The sequence below is a fragment of the Carcharhinus amblyrhynchos genome, chromosome 32, assembly GCF_965287045.1.
Source record: "Carcharhinus amblyrhynchos chromosome 32, sCarAmb.v2.hapA, whole genome shotgun sequence".
Lineage (NCBI taxonomy): Eukaryota > Metazoa > Chordata > Chondrichthyes > Carcharhiniformes > Carcharhinidae > Carcharhinus > Carcharhinus amblyrhynchos.
Window position 1 is genome coordinate 14,042,413 of NC_137355.1, and position 18,092 is coordinate 14,060,504.

General features: G+C 46.3%; 1 protein-coding gene across 11 annotated transcripts in view; it reads left to right on the plus strand.

The window, feature by feature from the left end:
• LOC145360762 (protein mono-ADP-ribosyltransferase PARP6) overlaps positions 1 to 18,092 on the plus strand; it is a 147,069-nt gene that overhangs the window by 75,166 nt on the left and 53,811 nt on the right. For 10 of the 11 annotated variants that reach the window (XM_080216167.1, XM_080216168.1, XM_080216166.1 and 7 more), the window contains one exon: positions 9,022 to 9,060. The exons of the other annotated variant lie outside the window; for it this stretch is intronic. In XM_080216167.1, the coding sequence (XP_080072293.1) occupies positions 9,022 to 9,060 (39 nt within the window). The remainder of the gene's footprint in view (positions 1 to 9,021; positions 9,061 to 18,092) is intronic. 11 annotated transcript variants of the gene reach the window in all.

The window sequence follows — 18,092 nt, forward strand, 5'->3', positions numbered from 1 at the left end:
GCCTGTGAGAACCAGTGACCTAAATTGATAGCCTTATGGTCTGGGGACTCTTGCACTCCCGTTTCCAAAACGAATGGGCTCTTGGGGCACTCTTCTTTGTTTTTCAAGCCCCAGGGCACATTTGGACCATAAGGAGCCTACACAAGCTGCATGTTACAGAAATGGTGTGGAGGAAAGGAGATACAGCTGTCCCAAAGAACGTGTTAGAAAGACATTAGAACTGGAGATATAAACACAAGATCATAGAATCCCAACAGTGCAGAAAGAGGCCATTCGTCCCATCGAGCCTGCACTGACTCTCTGAAAGAGCAGCCCATCCAGGCCCTCCCCTCCGCCCCAGCCCTGTAACCCCGTGCATTTACCATGGACGTTCCTGCACACCATTCAATGCTAAGAGGCAATTTAGCAATCCACCTAATAATAAAAGCAAATTACAGCGGATGCTGGAATCTGAACCAAAAGAGAAAATGCTAAAATTTACTTTTGCATTTTCTCTTTTGGTCCCACCTAACAGTAGTATGTTTGGACACTAAGGGGCAATTTAGCATGACCAACCCACCTGACCCGCACATCTGTGAACACTAAGGGGCAATTTAGCATGGCCAATCCACCTGACCCGCACATCTGTGGACACTAAGGGGCAATTTAGTATGGCCAATCCACCTGACCTGCACATCTGTGGACACTAAGGGGCAATTTAACATGACCAACCCACCTGACCCGCACATCTGTGGACACTAAGGGGCAATTTAGCATGGCCAATCCACCTAACCTGCACATCTTTGGACACCAAGGACAATTTTGCATGGCTAAGCCACCTAACCTGCGCATCTTTGGACACTGAGAGGCAATTTAGCATGGCCAATCCTCCTAACCCGCACACCTTTGGACACTAAGGGGCAATTTTGCATGGCTAATCCACCTAACCTGCACATCTTTGGACACTAAGGGGCAATTTAGCATGGTCAATCCACCTAACCTGCACACTTTTGGACACTAAGGGGCAATTTAGCATGGCCAATCCACCTTAGCTGCACCTCGTTGGATACTAAAGGACAATTAGCATGGTCAATCCACCCAACCTGCACATCTTTGGACACTAAGTGGCAATTTAGCATGGCCAATCCACCCAATCTGCACTTCTTTGGATACTAAAGGGCAATTAGCATGGCCAATCCACCCAACCGGCACATCTTTGGACTGAAAATGCTAGATATCCTTGGCTGGTTGATAAATAGTAAGGGAAAGAAGGATAAAGGGTTGGATTCGACTCCGGGTTGCAGGATCCCGAGGTCCAGGCAAAAAATGGGCCGTAAGCCAGCACTTGGCAGCAACGGGACTTGCTCAGTGATTGGTCCCTCCAATTAAGGAAGTTATTTGGGCTGTTGATGTTGTCGGTCCAATCAGAGGGCCCACTGCTCTGAAGCCTGGGCAGCCCTCCCAGGTGAGGTGGATGCTGCTGAGGCAATGTGACCTGGAGTGAGGGGGCGTCCAGACAGATACATTAGTTTTATTTTAGAAGGACTGTGGGTGTGGGGCTGGAGAGTGAATGTCACCTTCAGGGAAAGCACTGGGGCTTTTCCTGCTTCCCAAAGTTTGGGCTATTGAGCTTCTGGGTCCTTCTGGGCTGTAGCAGGGAGCTCCATTAAGCTTGTGGATTCCACACGTAGTAGGGGCCTGAACCACAGTTGGCAAAGTTCCAGTGCTGTAATTAATTGGGAAGGCGAAGGCCTCATGGTATTATCACTAGACTATTAATTCAGAAACTCAGCTAATGTTCTGGGAACCTGGGTTCAAATCCCGTCATGGCAGCTGGTGAAATTTGAATTCAGTGAAAAAAAATCTGGAATTAAGAATCTATTGATGACCGTGAAACCATTGTCGATTGTCAGAAAAACCCAATCTGGTTCACAAATGTCCTTTAGGGAAGGAAATCTGCTGTCCTTAGCTGGTCTGGTCTACATGTGACTCCAGAGCCACAGCAATGTGGTTGATTCTCAACTGCTCTCCAAGGGCAACTAGGGATGGGCAATAAATGAATAAAAAAAAGATAAGAACTGGAATCCTTTGACCGCGCCTGCGGCTGGGATTATCCAGTATCAGCACTGTGAACGGAGATTTGGCCGAGCACTAAATTGTCCGATCTCGCTGGCAGTGCTAGCAGCGTGTGTGCAAAGCCGGAGAATTCCGCTCAAGATCCTAAAGTTTGCAAATTAGCTGCCCATTTTTCTCACAGCCTGTGAGGACGGCACGGTGGCACTGCTGCCTCACAGCGCCAGGGGTTCGATTCCCAGCTCGGGTCACTGTCTGGGTGGAGTTTGCACGTTCTCCCTGTGTCTGCGTGTGTTTTCTCCAGGTGCTTCAGTTTCCTCCCACAGTCCGAAAGATGTGCTGGTTAGGGTGCATTGGCCATGGTAAATTCTCCCTTAGTGTACCCGAACAGGCAGTGGAGTGTGGCGACTAGGGGGTTTTTCACAGTAACTTCATTGCAGCATTAATGTAAGCCTACCTGTGACGCTAATAAATAAGCTTAAACTTAAACTTGCCACTGGGGAGCCACTGCTCCCCCTCCAGACCTGCTAACATTGTTCTCACTTTCTGGGTAGAATCATAGAAACCCTATAGTGCAGAAAGAGGCCATTTGGCCCATCGAGTCTGCACCAACCACAATCCCACCCAGGCCCTACCCCCATATCCCTACATATTTTACCCTCTAATCCTTCTAACTTACGCATCTCAGGACACTAAGGGGCAATTTTAGCGTGGCCAATCAACCTAACCAGCACATCTTTGGACTGGGTAGGGAGTAAATTTCTGCCCAATCTTCAAGCCAATGACTTTTGGTTAGAACTCAACACAGATTTGAAGGGTGTTTGTCAGCCTGAGATGTTAACTGTGTTTCTCGTTCCATGGTGGCTATCTAACCTGCCTTGTGTTCCCAAAATTTTCTGTCGGAACATTTTATTTTTCACCCTCAGTACTTTGGTTTTCTTTCGGTGTTGTACTGAGATCCAGTATGGATAAGAAAAACTAGGAAGAATTGTACTATTAGATTAATTGAGATATCACTTGGAAATGAACATAATAAAATAATTGATTATCTATGTTGTAAGATGTAGCTGAATCTTAAATTAGTTCCTTTTTCTGGGTGAAAATAATTAATGGACATCTCTGTAAAAAGATAAGAGAAGGGGGGTGGCACGATGGCGCGATGGTTAGCACTGCTGCCTCATAGCGCCAAGACCCGGGTTCAATTCCAGTCTCATAGAATGAGAGAATCCCTACAGTGCAGAAGAAAGCCATTTGGCCCATTGAGTCTGTACCAACCACAATCCCACCCATGCCTTATCCCTATAATCCTTCATATTTATCCTGCTAGGCCCCCGACACAAAAGGACAATTTAATGTGTCCACTCTACGTAACTGGCACATCTTTGGAGTGTGGGAGGAAACTGGAGCACCCGGAGAAAACCCACACAGACACGGGGAGAATGTGCAAACTCCACACAGTCGCCCAAGACCAGAATCGAACCCGGTCCCTGGTGCTGTGAGGCAATAGTGGCACACTGTGCCCCCCTTCCACCACGGGTCATTGTCTGTGTGGAGTTTGCACGTTGTCCCCATGTCAGCATGGGTTTCCTCTGGGTGCTCTGGTTTCCTCCCATAGTCCTAAGATGTGCGGGTTAGGTGATTGGCCATGCTAAATTACCCCTTAGGGCGGAATTTTCCCGGCACGTCCGCCCGAGGTTTGTATGATTCTACCCGAGGCCAATGGAGAATGCCCCAGAATCGGGGTGGGCGTGCTGGTAAAATTCTGGCCTTGGTGTTGGGGGATTAGCAGGGTAAATATGTGAGGTTACAGGGATTGGGTCTGGGTGGGATTGTTGTTGGTGCAGGCTCAATGGGCCAAATGGCCCCTTTCTGCTCTGTAGGAATTCTATGATTCTATTCCACTAAGTCATGGATTCTCTGGAGCTTTGTCCACATTTATTGAAGATTCCACTAATGTTTTTATGAGTGAAAATGTTTGTTGATTTTAATAACTTCTGAAGCAATAGAGTAGAATCTAAAGAAATGATCAATATTCAGAATATTTCAGAGACTTGGCAAAGTAACTATGGTTAACGGGGAGGAAACTTCCTGCAAAACTATCTGGGTTGAAGAACAGGGCAAAATGGAAATAAAAGAGGAAGACCAGAAGATATAGGAGCAGAATTAGGCCATTCAGCCCATTGAGTCTGCTCCGCCATTCGATCATGGCTGATAAGTTTCTCAACCCCATTCTCCTGCCTTTTCCCTGTAGCCCTTGATTCCCTTACCAATCAAGAATCTATCTATCTATGTCTTAAATACACTCAATGACCTGGCTCCACAGTCTTCTGTGGCAATGAGTTCCATAGATTCAGCACCCTCTGGCTGAAGAAATCCCTCCTCATCTCTGTTTTAAAGGGTCGTCCCTTTACTCTGAGGCTGTGCCCTCGGATCCTAATCTCTCCGACTAATGGAAATATCTTCCCCATGTCCAGGCCTTTCAGTATTCTGTAAATTTCAATGAGATCCCCTCTCATCCTTCTAATCTCCATTGTGTCACTATTTTGTAACCTGTTGTAATGTTAGGTGTCTGGTACTGCAGTCTACAAATGGGGCTGTTGTGAGGAGACAAGAAGCTGGCTTATCCATTACTGAGGAGGTGGTGGTGTCGTAGTAATGCCAATAGATTAGGAATCCAGAGGAACAGGCCAAGGCTCTGGAGATATGGGTTCAAATCCCACCATGGACGGCTGGGATTTTCATAGTAACTTCAGTGCAGTGTTAATGTAAACCTTCCTGTGACACTAATAAATAAACCTTAAACTTTGGTGGAACTCAAACTCAATTAATAAATCCTGGAATTGTAAACTAGCCTCAGTAGTGTTAATCATGAACATTCATTGTAGTATGGTGGCACAGTGGTTAGCATTGCTGCTTCACAGCGTCAGGGACCCGGGTTCGATTCCCGGCTTGGGTCACTGTCTGTGTGGAGCTTGCATGTTCTCTCTGTTTTTATGTGGGTTTCCTCCAGTTGCTCCCCGGTTTCCTCCCACAGTCCAGAAAATGTGCGGATCAGGTTGATAGACTATGCTAAATTGCTCCTTAGTGTCAGGGGGATTAGTAAGTTAAATGTGTGGGCTTACAGGGATAAAGCTGATTGTGGTCAGTGCAGGCTCGATGGGCCAAATGGCCTCCTTCTGGACTGTAGGTTTTTTTAATTCATTTGTGGGACATGGGCGTCACTGGCTAGGCCAGCATTTATTGCCCATCCCTAGTTGCCCGAGTGCAGTTGAGAGTCAACCACATTGCTGTGGCTCTAGAGTCACATGTAGGCCAGACCGTGTAAAGATGGCCGATTTCCTTCCCTAAAGAACATAAGTGAACCAGATGGGTTTTTCCAACAATTGACAATGGTTTCATGGTCATCAGTAGATTCTTAATTCCAGATTTTTAAAATTGAATTCAAATTCCACCATCTGCCACGGTAGGATTCGAACCCGGGTCCCTAGAACATTAACAGAGTTTCTGGATTAATAGTCTACCGATAATACCACTAGGCTATCACTTCCCCTGAGCTGTACGAGGTATTCAATGATTCTACAAACCTATCTTGTTCATTAATGTCCTTCAGGGAAGGAAGTCTGCCGTCCTTATCTGACCTGGCCTACATGTGACTCCAGAGCCACAGCAATGTGGTTGATTCTCAACTGCCCTCCGAAATGGGTGAGGAAGCCATTAAGTTCAAGGGCAAAGAAGGATGGGCAACAAATGCCAGCCTAGCCACCAACGCCCATGTCCCATGAAAAAAAAAGTGATAACTAATGGCCCAGGGATTAGTGCCTCGTCTTTGCTGGTGTTGGGCCTGTCTCAAGATGAACTGAGGGAAGCTGATAGCCAAAGGAATTTGTCTACTGATCTTTGAGTAGTCTAAAATGAAGTGGGACACAGATTATCGTAAAACCCAGTCCAGAAATGGTACTCCCCAGGTAAACGGAGAACGGGGCGGCACGTTGGCACAGTGGTTAGCACTTTTGCCTCACAGTGCCAGGGACCCGGGTTTGATTCCGGACTTGGGTGACTGTTTGTACGGAGTATGGGATTTTCCTTGAACCCTCCCCCCACTCCTCATGGTGGGTTCCGCAGCCATGGGATGGGTGAGCCATGCATGAGGCTCCAGAGTTCAAGATCCCATTGATGGACAGTGCTCCTCTGCTGTTGGAAAACACACTGTGGAGGGGCAGGAAAATCCCACTCAGTCTGATTATAGATATAGCTGAAAAGAGACAGACATGTTCCTGAAGCTTTTCATAATTCACTCAAGAATGGTGGCACAGTGGTTAGCGCTGCTGTCTCATAGCGCCAGGCACCTGGATTCGATTCCAGCCTTGGGTGACTGTCAGTGCGGAAGCTGCCCATACTCTCCATGTCTGCATGTGTTTCCTCCGGGCGCCCTGGTTTCCCCCCACAGTCCAAAGATGTGCAGGTTAGGTTGATTGGCCGTGCTAAATTTCTCCTTAATGTCCTGAGATGCCTAGGTTGGGTGGGATTGGCCGTGGTGAATGCACAGGATTGTGAGAGTAGGGTGGGGGAGAGGACCTGCGTAAGGCATTTTGTTGGAGAGTCAATGCAGAATTGATGGGCTGAATGTCCTCCTTCTGCCCTGTTCGGGATTCTATGATAAGAACAAAGGCAAGAATGCCAAAATCCAAACGTAATACTACAGGAGATAAGTCATGTTGCTTAGTTGGAAAGTCAATTCTCATTGTCTGTGTCTTTGTCATGGAGAAGGAAACAGAGAAACTACAGACTGCCCAAGTTCTCAGATAACTCAAACAGCAGGGCTCAAGGCTTGAACATATTCCTTTTGTTTGCAGAGGACTTTATGAATTTAAGTTGCTTCTAGCGAGCGTAAATGAGCCATTTTATGAGCTTGCTTGATTACTTTCTGAAGTTTATTTATCAGTGTCACAATTAGGCTTACATTAACACCGCAATGAAGTTACTGTGAAAATCCCCTAGTCGTTACACTCCAGCACCTTTTCGGGTACACTGGGAGAATTTAGCATAGCCAATTCCCCCTAACCAGCATGTCTTTCGGACTGTGGGAGGAAACTGGAGCGCCCGAAGGAAACCCTTAATAACATCAGTGGAATCTTTAGTAAATGTGGAGAAAGCTCCAGAGAATCTATGATGTTGCGGGATAGAGTCATCAAATCCCTACAGTGCAGAAGGAGGCCATTCAGCCCATTGAGCCTGTACCGATAAACCTACCCAGGCCCAATCCCTGGAACCTGACATATTTACCCTGCTAATCCACTAACACTAAGGGTCAATTTAGCATTGGCCATGCCAATTCAACCAATTATTGAACTCTGCAGATGGGATTTTCCGGCCAGGCTCACCCCATGGCCGGAAAATCCTGCCCGAGGTCAGTGGACCTTTGAATGGTCCTGTGCCACCCGCTACAATTCCCGTGGCGGGCGGGATGGGAGAATTCTGCCTTGTGGGTTTAAAATGATGGGCCATTTTATATAATGTTGCAACTCAGCAGCAGAATGATACACTGTATGATGTTCTCATGATGATGGGCGACGCGATGGTGCAGTGGTTAGCACTGCTGCCTCACAGCGCCAGGGATCCAGGTTCGATTCTCGGTCTGTGCGGAGTCTGCACGTTCTCCCCGTGTCTGCATGTGTTTCCTCCCACAGTCTGAAAGATGTGCTGGTTAGGTGCATTAGCCGTGCTAAGTTCTCCCTCAGTGTATCTGAACAGGCACCTGAGTATGGCGACTTGGGGGTTTTCATAGTAACTTCATTGCCGTGTTAATGTAAGGCTACTTGGGGCACTAATAAGTAAACTTTATCATGATAACAAGCCTCACAACACAAGGTTAAGTAAGTTAGCTAATCTGCTATTTTATCATTTTAAGATTTGGAGATGCTGGCGTTGGACTGGAGTGGGCGCAGTAAGAAATCTCACAACACCAGGTTAAAGTTCAACAGGTTTATTTGGAAACACAAAGAGCTGCTCCTTCATCAGGTGAATGGAGAAGTGGGTTCACAAAGACGACATATATAGATAGAGACACAATTGCAAGACAATGGTTGAAATGCAACTATTAGTAAAGACCCGCATCCTATAAAGACTCCCATTCTAACCATCATCTTGGAGTTGTGTCTCTGCCTATATATGCTGTGTTTGTGAACCCACCTCTCCACACACCTGATGAAGGAGCAGTGCTTCAAAAGCTCGTGATCCCAAATAACTATTAGCCTTTGACCTGGTCAGAGTTAGAGGTTTACAGCATGGAAACAGGCCCTTCGGCCCAACTTGTCCATGCCACCCTTCACCACTAAGATGGTCCCAACTGCCCACATTTGGTCGATATTCCTCTATACCAATCTCACCCATGTAACTGTATAAATGCTTTTTAAAAGACAAAATTGTACCTGTCTCTACTACTTCCACTAGGAGCTCATTCTAGACGCTCACCACTGTGTGAAGAAATTGCCCCTCTGGACCCTTTTGTATCTCTCCCCTCTCACCCTAAAACTCTGCCCTCTAGTTCTAGACTCTCCTACCTGTAGGAAAAGATTTTGAGTATCTATCTTGTTTTGAGACTTCTTACCGTGCCCACCCCAGTCCAATGCCGGCATCTCCACATCTTAAAATGACAAGAGAGCTAATTGGCTAACTTACCGTGAGCAAGGGAGATCTTCAAGGTTCACCTCTGACTTCCCACATAAGATAACAGAGAGTAGGGAGCTCACTTAGTGGCAAGCAGTAATAGATGCGTACATTCCTCAGTGACAGATAAAATGTAATTCATGTCTCTTAGGGATAATGTTGTTGTCTGCTAACAAGAAGAATTACATTGCCCATTCTCCCGTGTAAACAATCTCTCCCTTATACACTTGAACCTTGATGATTTGTTATTAAAGTTCTGGACAGCTATTGCTTAAAAATAATACAGTGCTTCCTTTCCAATAGATACATGAGATGGCCCAGTCAGAAATATCAACCCAACAGGTAGGACATCCTTTGGACAGATCACAGTAAAGCTCTCTGCTTGTGAGAGCATTCAACATTTTGTTTATTGTGCAACTGCTGTTGATTGACTTTATTCCATTAGAGCTCTCTTAAAGGTCAGCATTCATTTGCCAGGGGACAATTGAGCTGAAATAAGATTTGATTTCAAATATACTGTGGTTAACATCTGGTGAAAGGGAGCAATTGCAAAAAAAAACAAATTTAATATGAGATGTGATGACTCAGTATATTAATGTGACACCAGATGGCTTGGTTGAAATTGTATGGACATTTTAGGCCCTCCAAAAGATTGTTTTAGGCTTTGATGTCTGAAGTTTAATATTGTTTAATTACAATTTCAATTTTCCTTCACTTTCTGTTTAACTCGCACAGTCTGGGAAATGTTGTGGGGTTAATTTTGAACCATCTATTTTCACTGTATGGTGGGGAGGCACAATGGCACAGTGGTTAGCACTGCTGCCTCACAGGGCCAGGGACCCGGGTTCAATTCTGACCTTGGTCTGTTTAGAGTTTTCCCCTTGTCTATGTGGGTTTTCTCTGGGTGCTCCAGTTTCCTCCCACAGTCCAAAGATGTGTGGATTAGATGGATTGGCCATGCTAAATTGCCCCTTAATGTCCATAATATGCAGTTTAGGTGGATTGGCCATGCTAAATTGTCCCGTAGTGTCCATGTCCAAAGATGTGAAGTTAGGTGGATTGGCCATACTAAATTTCCCCTTAGTATCCGAAGATATGCAGTTTAGTTGGATTGACCGTACTAAATTTCCCCTTAATGTCCAAAGATGTGCGGCTTAGGTGGATTGGCCATGCTAAATTGTGCCTTATTGTCCAAACATGCGCTGGTTAAGTGGATTGGCTATGCTGAATTTCCTCTTAGTGTCCACAGATGTGCCATTTGGTTGGATTGGCCATGCTAAGTTGCTCCTTAATGTCCAAAGATGTGAAGATTAGGGGGATAAGTGGGGTAAATGTATGGGGTTATGAGGATAGGGGTGGGGGCTGCTTCTGGGTGAGATGCTCTTCCAGAGAGTTGGTGCAGACTCAATGGGCTGATTGGCTTCCTTCCGCACTCTAGGGATTCTATGATTCTATGAATATAGAATTGGGCTTAAGTAATGGGTAAAAGGATATTTGTTGAGTCCTGTTACAATGCAGAATATCTCAGAGTCTCTGAATATTATTTGAATTGCCACAGAGAAGCTCACTGGACTCCTTATTGTTAGTGCATTTATATTGTGTGAATGACTGTGTGCTGGAGTATCAAGCATTTACGACCAGCACAAATGCATAATGAGAGCAAACAAATTGTCGTGTCAACATTATCTGAACTGCTTAACGAGGAAGAGTTGAACTAACCACTCTAGAAAGAGAAACAACTTTATTTCAATGGTGTGACATACCTGTGATAGAAACTCAATTGTTAACTTTCAAACAGCAATTTGATCAATTTGGGTTATCTCATTGTTAATCCTTCATGTTTGCACATATCCTATTATGTTTTGTCACATTTTTTAATCAACATTTCCCACTGTAAGGTCCAATGTCCACATTAATCTTGAGAAGTACTGACATAAAGACATTTAGCTTTAAGTACAAGCACCTGCCATTGTTGGCATTGCAGCACCTTAATTTGGAATGATCATAGAATCCCTACAGTGCAGAAAGAGGCCATTTGGCCCATCAAGCCTGCACTGACAACAATCCCACCCAGGCTCCATTCCTCTAACCCCATGTATTTACCCTACTAGCCCACCTGATACTAAGGAGGCGCAATTTAGCATTGCCAGTCCACCTAACCAGCATGTCTTTCGGACCATGGGATGAAATCAGAACACCCGGAGGGTACCCATGACAACATGGGAAGAATGTGCAGACTCTGCACAGATAGTGACCCAAGCCGGGAATTGAACCCAGGTCCCTGGCACTGTGATGCAGCAGTACTAACCACTGTGCCACCTTTGTTCCTCAACTTGTGAGGGAAACTCTTCCAACCAACTCTATTCCTAAATCATTATAGGTTTAGCATTTAGCTCCACATAGTAATATAAAATAAAATATTCCAGAAACTTAAAGGCAGAATTGTACAAAGTTACAGAATTCTGTCTCCTTGGTGTAATCCAGTTGACTCCTGCCTTCTAATTCCAATTAGAATCATAGAATCCCTAAAGTGCAGAAGGAGGCCATTCAGCCCATCAAGTCTGCACCAATTTTTTTTGGCAAAGCTTCCTATCCAGACCTTATACCTATACCCCCATGTATTTACCCTACTAATTCACTCAACCTGAACATCCTTGGACACTTTGGGGCAATTTAGCATGTCAATCCACCTAACCCATATGTCTTTGGACACCTTGGGGCAATTTAGCATGGTCAATCCACTTAACCTACACATCTTTGGATGCTGAGGGGCAATTTATCATGGTCAATCCACCTGACCTGCACATCTTGGGACATTAAGGGGCAATTTACCATGGCCAATCCACCTAACCTACACATTTTTGGACACTAAGGGGCAATTTAGCTTGGCCAATCCACCTAACCCGCACATCTTTCGAGCTAAGGGGCAATTTAGCATAGTCAATCCACCTAACCTGCACGTCTATGGACTGTGGGAGGAAACCGGAACACTCGGAGGAAACCCACGGGGAGAACATGCAAACTCTACACAGGCAGCCACCCAAGGCTAGAATTGAACCTGGTTCCCTGTCGCTGCGAGGCAGCAGTGCTAACCACTGTCCCACTGTGCCACCTGTTCTCTTAATGGCTAGAATTTCTCCCGTCTTCGTATGTGCAATGCCTTAGGTGGCTAATAACATAGCAATCCATTCAGCATGCAGCTCCTTATAAGTTTTACACTCACTTCCCAAAATATATTTATCGCCAGACTTGACCCATGCTGAGTGTCTGCAAAAATGCCAAAACATTCTGTAATTGAATTCATAAAATGATAGAGATCTTCGAGGTGTTGTAATGGACACATGACGGAATAATTTGCCTGCTCGGAGTTCCAAAATGACAGGTAATAAATGAGACTTAAGGTTTAAGATAACTGTCAACAGAATTCACTCTTAACCTTGTTTTGTTGACACAAAAGTTTCGGAGCAAATCACGAGTCCCTTAATGATGTGAATCCTGTGACATGATTCAAAAATCAGCATGGCTGGGAAGATGCTTGGGCCTTCCCTCTGTGGGGAGTTGATGATTGGGATGTTTGGTGAGTTAGTTGATGGGGACCCCACTCCCTTCCCACACCCGCCCTGAGTGTAGCTAAAGTGGGAAGAAGGTTCATGAATGACCTCCTTGCCTCATCTTCAATTGAGTTCTTAATTGGGAAATTAATGCTTACTTAGAAGCCTCATCCCGCCAATGGCACTCACCTGAGGTGGCAGGGAGCATGACAAGCAGACTGGCCCCCGGGACACTTGCAGGCTCACGGGTTCAGTTTATTTATTTATTAGTGTCACAAGTCGGCTTACATTAACACTACAATGAAGTTACTGTGAAAATCACCACTCTCCGGCACCTGGTCAGGTTGAGGGATGGTGGCCTGGTGGGATTATCGCTAGACTATTAATCCAGAAACTCAGCTGATGTCCTGGGGACCCGGGTTCGAATCCCACCATGGAAGATGGTAGAATTTGAAATAGATAAACAAAATCTGGAATCTACTGATGGCCATGTTGGAAAAACCCACCTGGTTCACTAATATCCTTTAGGGAAGGAAATCTGCCATCCTTACCTGGTCTGGCCTACATGTGACTCCAAAGCTAAAGCGACTACTCTGCAAGGGCAAATAGGGATGGACAACAAATGCTGGCCCAGCTAACACTGTCCACGTCCCATGAATGAATAGAACCACAGGGATGTAATTGACTATCAACTGCCCTCTGAAATGGCCTTGCAAGCCACTCAGTTCAGGGGCAATTAGGGATGGGGAAATCTGCCATTATTACCTGGTGACATGTGACTCCAGAGCCACGGCAATGTGGTTGACTCTGAACTGCCCTCAGGCAACTAGGGATGGGCAATATATACTGGCCAGCCAGCGATGCCAATATCCCACAAATGAATAATAAACTGAGGGAGAATTTAGCGTGGCCAATGCACCTAACCAGGAAACCAGAACACCCGGAGGAAACTCACACAGACACGGAGAGAATGTGTAAACTCCACATATAGCCGCCCAAGACAGGAATCGAATCTGGGTCCCTGGCGCTGTGAGGCAGCACTGCTAACCACTGTGCTGCCCAAAAACATTTGGTGCTTAATTGAGGGACCAGGTGACAGGTAGTTGTGGGTGGTGGGGGGATGAGCTGGCTAAAAGCCTCATGAGCCCTTGCTGTCGAACCACTTCCACTCTCCCCACGACCCAGTTCCTTTCATCACTCACCAGCATCTGCATCACTCCTCGATCCATGGCCTAAAGGATATTAGTGAACTAGATGGGTTTTTCCAACAATGGTCATCAGTAGATTCTTAATTCCAGATTTTTTTATTGAATTCCAATTCCACCATCTGCTGTGGCGGGATTCGAACCCGGGTCCCTAAAACAGTAACTGAGTTACCAGCAAAAGCCACCGCCTTTCCAATGGCACTACTGAATGCTAAAGAGACATCAAGCCATGGGTTTGGCTGGCAGCTCTCGCTGTGCGGGACCTGTGTCCCTGGGTCCCTGATCCCAAGGGAAGAACTGTCGCTGGCCTGACAAGTGACATGAATGGGGCAAGATCTGGTGGGCCTTCCCTAAGGGAGGCCTCTTGCTGGCTCTCTAGATGGGTCCTCTGTCACCCTCACAGGAATCCACCCAGAACTTTCCATTCAATACCCTCATTCACTTGTGCTACAATTCTATTCCCCTCGGAAGGCAGATTGAGGACAATTAGACATGGGCAACAAATGCTGACCAGCTACAGCCAAAACAAAAGAGAGCACCGGAGTGAGGCATTGCCTTGCGAGCGGTCCCCAGCATATCCTCCAATTCCATCTTTTACTCTTGTTTTATGCTTTCAAAACTGAGCTCTAAAATGCTTCTAAACATTCTCTTCATCAGGCTTTTGAATGGTCCCACCATAGATAAAGATTTTGGTTGGGATTGTGGTTGGTGCAGACTCGATGGGCTGAATGGCCTCCTTCTGCACTGTAGGGATTCTATGATGATACATTGAAGTGATCTTCCTCTTCACCTTACCCGTAACTACAACTATATTCTGCACTCTACCCTTTCCTTCTCCCCTATGTACTCTATGAATGGTATGCTTTGCCTATATAGCATGCAAGAAACATACTTTTCGCTGCCTCCTTGCATGTGACAATAATGACTCAAATCAGATCAGTCCACCACAGTGGCGACACAGTGGTCAGCACTGCTGTGTCAAAGCGCCAGGGACCCTGGTTCGATTCCTGGCTCGGGTCACTATCTGTCTTGAACACCTTAGTTAGACTGAAAGATGTGCTCTTTAGGTGCATTGGCCATGCTGAATTCTCCCTCAATTTACCCAAACAGGTGCCGGAGTGTGGCGATTAGGGGATTTTTACAGTGACTTCATGTAAGCCTACTTGTGAAAATAAAAATTTTAAAAATACTCAAGGCGATGCAATATTGTCCAGCTAGCCTTATGATTTAACCCTTTAAGCCCCAGTATTATTGTGGGGAATAATGATGATCTTACTGGTAAGGCAGCATGCATGGAATTCCAGCAGGTTTTTTAGACGGAGCTGTATGCATGGCATGGATACATTGCATCTCTAAAGATTTCTCTGAGGGGGATGGCCGCATGGAGGTATTTAGAATTATGAAGTGTCATTATAGGCTAAACATAGAGATCACTTGGGTGGGATAGTCCAAAACTGGCAGGTCAGAAATCATAGAACCCCTACAGTGCAGAGGAGGCCATTCAGCCCATTGAGTCAGCACCATCCTCCAACAGAATGTGGATTTATGGGGATAAGGCCTGGGTGGGATTGTTGCCAAGACGGCACAGTGGCACAATGGTTAGCAGTACTGCCTCACAGTGCCAAGGACCCCGGTTCAATTCCAGCCTCGGGTCATGGTCTGTGGGGAGTTTGCCAGTTCTCCCCTTGCCTGCGTGCATTTCCTCTGGGTGCTCCAGTTTCCACCCACAGTCCAAAGATGTGCAGGTTAAGTTGATTAGCCATGGTAATTTAACGTTTAGTGTCCAAAGGTGTGCAGGTTAGGTGGATAGGCCATGCAGGGCTAATGCAGATTAGGGGGGTAAATATGTGAGGTTACGGGAATAGGGCCTGGTTGGGATTGTGGTTAGCGCAGTCTCAATGTGAATCCCTCCTGCGCTGCAGGGATTCTATGAAACGTAGTATCTTAGCTAGGCCCACATCCCACCCTATACCATAACTCCACACATTTACTCCACTAATCTCCCAACCTACACATTTTGGGACACTTAGGGGCAATTTAGTGTGGCCAATCCACCTAACCTGCACATCTTTTGGACATTAAGTGGCAATTTAGCATGGCCAGTCCACCTAATCTTCACATTTTTGGACACTAAGGGGCAAGTTAGCATGGCCAATCCAACTAACCTGCATATCTTTGGACACTAAGCAGCAATTTAGCATGGGCAATCCGCCTAACCTTCAGAACTTTGGACATTAAAGGGCAATTTAGCATGGCCAATCCACCTAACTTTCATGTTTTTGGACACTAAGGGACAATTCAGCATGGCCAATCCACCTAACCTGCACATCTTTGGACATTAAGGGGCGATTTAGCATGGCCAATGCACCTAACCTGCACATCTTTTGGACATTAAGTGGCAAATTATCATGACTAATCCATCTAACCTTCACATCTTTGGACGCTATGGGGCAATTTAGCATGGCCAGTCCACCTAACTTGCACATCTGTGGAAGGAAACATGACGAAACCCATGCAGACTTGGGGAGATCATGCAAACTCTACACAGTCACCCAAGGCTGGAATCGACCCTGGGTCCCTGGTACTGCGAGGCAGCAGTGCTAACCACTGTGCCGCCCCATATAAGTTGGTGACAAATAAACCCAAATAGGAATTCAAGAGAAACTTGAGAACTTGAACACTATGTGAAATAATTGATTTAAATAGCATGAATACATTTAAGGGGAAGGATGCTTTGTGAAGCATCGGGTAGACTCCCTGCCTCTGAGCCAGAAACTCCAGGTTCAAGTCCCACTCAAGGACTTGCTGGCCAAGGAAAGTGCCCTTATAACATGGGCCAAACCCTTCCAACACGCACCAAGGGCAGGCAGCCAGAGTGGTTGGCCCTCCTGGTCAGCGGTTGATAGACAGAATACTAAAGCCTCTGTCATCGCTATCCGTACATAGCTCCAGGCTACACATGAAATTGTTCATTGTCGCAGCAACTTGGACTCCTTGGGAGGGCTGGATGGCTGGTTGGTCAGCCAGTGCGGATGACATTAATGCCAGATGCAATCACTATTCTGGCTAGGGTGAATTCAAGACTGGTTTGAGGTCATGGCTCTGTGAGTCGGAGCTGACCCCTTCAGCCTGTGAACTGAAGAAACTGAAGATGGAACTTAGATTTGCACACAATGGAGAGAAGGACGGAAGCATGCCACAAGTTATATTCAGAGGCTACTCTTGTGAAGCCCAGACTGCTGGCATAGCCCAGATGGGCCGAATGGCCTATTTTGGTGTTTGGTGAGGCGATGGCCTCATGTGTCTGCGTGGGTTTCCTCATATTTCCTCCCACAGGGCAGCAGTGGTTAGCACTACTGCCTCACAACACCAGGGACCCAGGCTGGATTCCTGACTTGGGTCACTGTCTGTGGAGTTTGCACATTCTCCCCATGTCTATGTGGCTTTCCTCTGGGTGCTCCGGTTTCCTCCCACATTCTGAAAGATGTGCTGGTTAGATGCTTTGACCTGAACAGGCACCGGACTGTGGCGACTAGGGGGATTTCACAGTAACCCCATTGCAATGTTAATGTAAGCCTTACGTGTGACTGATAAATAAACTTTAAAGACTTTAATGGTATTATCGTCAGACTGTTAATCCAGAAACTCAGCTAATGTTCTGGGGACCCGGGTTCAAATCCCGCCACGGCAGATGGTGGAATTTGAATTCAATTAAAAAGTATCTGGAATTAAGAATCTACTGATGATCACGAAACCATTGTTGGAACAACCCGTCTGGTTCACTAATGTCCTTTAGGGAAGGAAATCTGCCATCCTTGCCTGGTCTGGCCTACATGTGACTCCAGAGCCACAGCAATGTGGTTGGTTCTCAATTGCCCTTGGGCAACTACAGGTGGGCAATAAATGCTGGCCCAGCCAGCGATGCCCCTGTCCCATGAATGAATAAAATATATATAAATACTGTGGGTACGAGAGCAAGTCAGAGGCTGTGAATCTTCTGGCGAGCAGCTCATCTCCTGATGTCTCAGTGCCTGTCCAACATCTACGAGGCACAAGTCTCCTCTTGGAGTGCAGCTGAAACGTAAGAACTTTGACACCATCTGGGATGTTAACCCATCCACTCCCTCCACCACCAATGCACAGTAGCTGCAGTGTGCGCTGCCTATAAATGTACAGCAATGCGGTTGACTCTCAACTGCTCTTGGGCAACTAGGGATGGGCAATAAATGCTGGCCCAGCCCACGACGCCCATGTTCCACAAGTCCCACTGGAACACTCCCTGATCAATGTGTGGGATCTTCCCCTGTAGGGGAAAAAGCAATTTTCACACAGACTTGCACACAGCTCTGCAATGTGGTTGACCCTCAACTGCCCTCTGAAATGACCCAGCATGCCACTCAGTTGTATCAATCAAGGGCAATAAGCGCTGGCCAGCCAGCGACGCCCATGTCCCACGAATGAATAAAGAAAAAAGTTAGCTCAATGTTGACCAGAATAAAATGTACAAAGAAACCCAGACACCGCAGGCAGTTATTGGATATGTTGCATTATGAAAAGATGCCTCTCAAATTGGGCTAACTTTTTCAGGGGTTCAGGAGGAACAGGGGGTGGGGGGGGG